This window comes from Cyprinodon variegatus, unplaced genomic scaffold (assembly GCF_000732505.1).
Source record: "Cyprinodon variegatus isolate N-32 unplaced genomic scaffold, C_variegatus-1.0 Scaffold996, whole genome shotgun sequence".
NCBI lineage: Eukaryota > Metazoa > Chordata > Actinopteri > Cyprinodontiformes > Cyprinodontidae > Cyprinodon > Cyprinodon variegatus.
In genome coordinates, this window is record NW_015151449.1 from 172,657 (window position 1) to 175,737 (window position 3,081).

General features: G+C 40.1%; 1 protein-coding gene across 1 annotated transcript in view; it reads left to right on the forward strand.

The window, feature by feature from the left end:
* Positions 1-3,081, forward strand: part of LOC107100649 (guanine nucleotide exchange factor DBS-like) — a 96,200-nt gene that overhangs the window by 63,481 nt on the left and 29,638 nt on the right. The window contains exons 20-21 of the mRNA XM_015399218.1: positions 339-479; positions 1,113-1,205. Of these exons, the coding sequence (XP_015254704.1) occupies positions 339-479; positions 1,113-1,205 (234 nt within the window). The remainder of the gene's footprint in view (positions 1-338; positions 480-1,112; positions 1,206-3,081) is intronic.

The following is a 3,081-nucleotide window of genomic DNA, read 5'->3' on the forward strand; positions in this document are numbered from 1 at the left end:
GTGTGTGTGTGTGTGTGAGTGTGGGTGTGTGTGTGTGTGTGTGAGTGTGTGTGGGGGCTGGGAGGTTTTGTACGTCTCTGTGTTGCCCTGCGACAGACCGGCGACCGGTCCAGGGTGGACTTCCTGAGATAGTTACCAGTGCTGATGGAGAAAACAGGAGAATATGGATGGATTGTATATTGAATAAATCATTTATTTAATGGTTGTTATGGGTAAAATATGGTCATCTTATTCAAAAGGAGCATTTCTGCTATCTGCTATGCTCTTTGCTCCTTATGCTAATAATGCTAACTGTATCTACAAAGCAGTAGAAAATGAGAGAACTTTGTGGGTTTCAGGTGAAGGACCTGGCCCGGTTTAAGCCCATGCAGAGGCACCTCTTTCTGTACGATAAGATGCTGCTGTTCTGTAAGAAACGAGAGGAGACCAGCGAGGGCCATGAGAAGACTCCATCCTACAGCTTTAAGCACTCACTAAAGGTCAGGAACTCCTCTCTGTTTAATCCTGGAGCTTTTTAATGTCTGCAGGAAATGTCATTGCTAATGAATGAGGATTTTCAGCAACGGCTGAATTGTCGTCTCTGCTGAGCAGAAACTGAAGTGTTTTCAAATGACTAAGATTTACAGATGTCACATGACAAACCATCACAAAATGATGCAACTTGGCAAAAGTCATCAGCTGGAACTGGCTGGGATCCTCTGTCCTGGAGGGTCTGACTGACGCCTCCTGTCTGCCAGCTGCCGCCCTTAATGACTTATAAGATCCTTTGTTTTCTTAACTTTTGAATATTATACACGTTAAAAAATCTGGTGGTTGAGGAGAAGTTTGAACCTTAAAAAAAACAAATGAAATGTGTAAGTCTTGTCCTTCTAACTCATCACCGTACACTTCGAACCTTTACTAAGAACACATTCAGTAGTGACTTTGTTACAGTGGGCAGGTGAATCTATTCTGTCTATATCTATGAGTCTAATCATTTCTCCAGCATAAATCATGTTGTGGATAAAGACAGTGAAGCCTGGAAAGCTGCAGATACAGTAGTTATAACAGAAGCTGGTTTATTAAATCGCTGCTCATGTCTCCTGCATCTTTTTCTCTTCTTTACCATCTAGATGAGTTCAGTGGGAATAACAGAAAATGTTAAAGGAGACCATAAAAAGTTTGAGGTGTGGTATAACGGCAGAGAAGAAGTCTACATAATCCAGGTATGTTTGCAGTTAGACATGATATATTTTCACCTCATGTTTAAAGATTAAATCTCTGGGTTTATCTTTAGTAATAAGGTCAATTAGCAACCATACCTAACAATCAGGTGGAGGCATCAAAGACTACCTGACAAACAGACCACAGGTTGGTAGACTGAAGGCTCAGCTGTCTGATCCAGCAGCTCAGGAGCACCACGGAGCACGGTTCTCTCTCCATTCCTTATTCACCTCTGACTTCCAGGACCAGACAGAGTCCTGCCATCTGCAGCAGACCTGGGATGACTCTGCAGTCATTGGGAGCATCAAAGATGGAGCAGAAGCTGAGGACAGAGAGCTGGTGAAGCGTTTTGTGGCATGGTGTCTGATCCTGAAGGTCAACAAAACAAGGAGATGATTTCAGAAGAAAGAGGAACAAGTTGAAGCCTGTTAACATCCTGGGAGAAGAAGTGGAGGAGGAAGTAGAAATCCCTTGGTGATTCCAAAAAAAGTTAAATAACAAACCAGTGGACTTCGTTTTCCTATTTTGAAGACGTTTCTCTTCCCACCAGGAAGCTTTTTCAATTCAACATTTCTAGATTAGTGGATTAGAGTTCCAGGCTTCCTAGAGTGGACCAATAAAGCCTTGTTCTGGCTTAGAAAACATACAGATTAAACCGAAAGAACCGGTTCAGCAGCCAGATGCTACAGATCTTCTGTTGTGAATAGTGACATCTCTCCTGCCATCGTCTGCTGCAATAACAGTATCAGAGCTGTTGACTTAAAAACCTTAAGCTGCTAAAGAAGGCCGGCTCAGTTCCAGGAACTCCTCTAAAACATCTGGAGATGATTTCACAGAGAAGAACGTTCCATAAAGCAAACATCATGGACAACAGTGACCAGCCTCTGCAGAAGATTTTAAACACCAACAGTGTCTTCAGTCAGATGCTTCTGCAGATCCGGTGCAGGTCAGACCTCTACAGCAGATCTTTCCTCCCTGCAGCAGCAACATTGAAGCACTGCCCATTAGTTACTGCAACCTTTAATTTCCCTTGGGGTTAATAAAGAAAATGAAATTTTAAATGCCCCAGGAGGTTTTTTAGAGCACTATAAATAATAAACATGTGTCAAAGCATTTACCTTAATTCCTGGAAACTTTCCTGAGAATCTCTTTTCTTCATAATCTGTTGAAACTACGTGAACAAATCAAACTCATTATGTGAAAACCAGTTTAATTTACAGTCACTGTCTGACAAGATTCTCCAAAGCCCTGAAAAAACCCTGAGACATTTTCATTCAACTGTTTCATTACAAAGTTAACAAAAAAACTCAGTCATAAACAATTTCAATAACAATCTCAATATTAACAACCGCAGCGGTTCCCTGTGGCACTGTGCTGCGTTCCATAAACAATAAACTGAAATACATTATTGCAAAAGGGAAATTAAAAGGGAAATTCAGAAACATGATTTCCAAAATGTAAAGCTAAGGTTTCATTTAAAGAAAAAACAATTAATTCAGTGTGTAGATTTATCCTCTGGACTGTGTGTGATAATCAACCTTTTTTTCTGCAGCTGACTGTTTAGATAATCAAAAATACAATAATAGAATAGGTTATATTACCTGTAGAGCTAAATCATGTTAGGTTTACCATAAGAAAACAACAGTGTGTTAATTCAGACAAGGTATTAATTTAATGTTGTAAAATCAATTTATTCTCCTGTGGAAGTATAGTATGAAGACAGTCATGAATCTTCTGCAGCCGACCAGCAGAGGGCAGTGTTGTAACACGCAGACTGTCTCAGATCTTGGTTATTGGTCCCTGTATATAATGTTATAGTGATTGGTCCATTTATATAATGTTATAGTGATTGGTCCATTTATATAATGTTATAGTGAT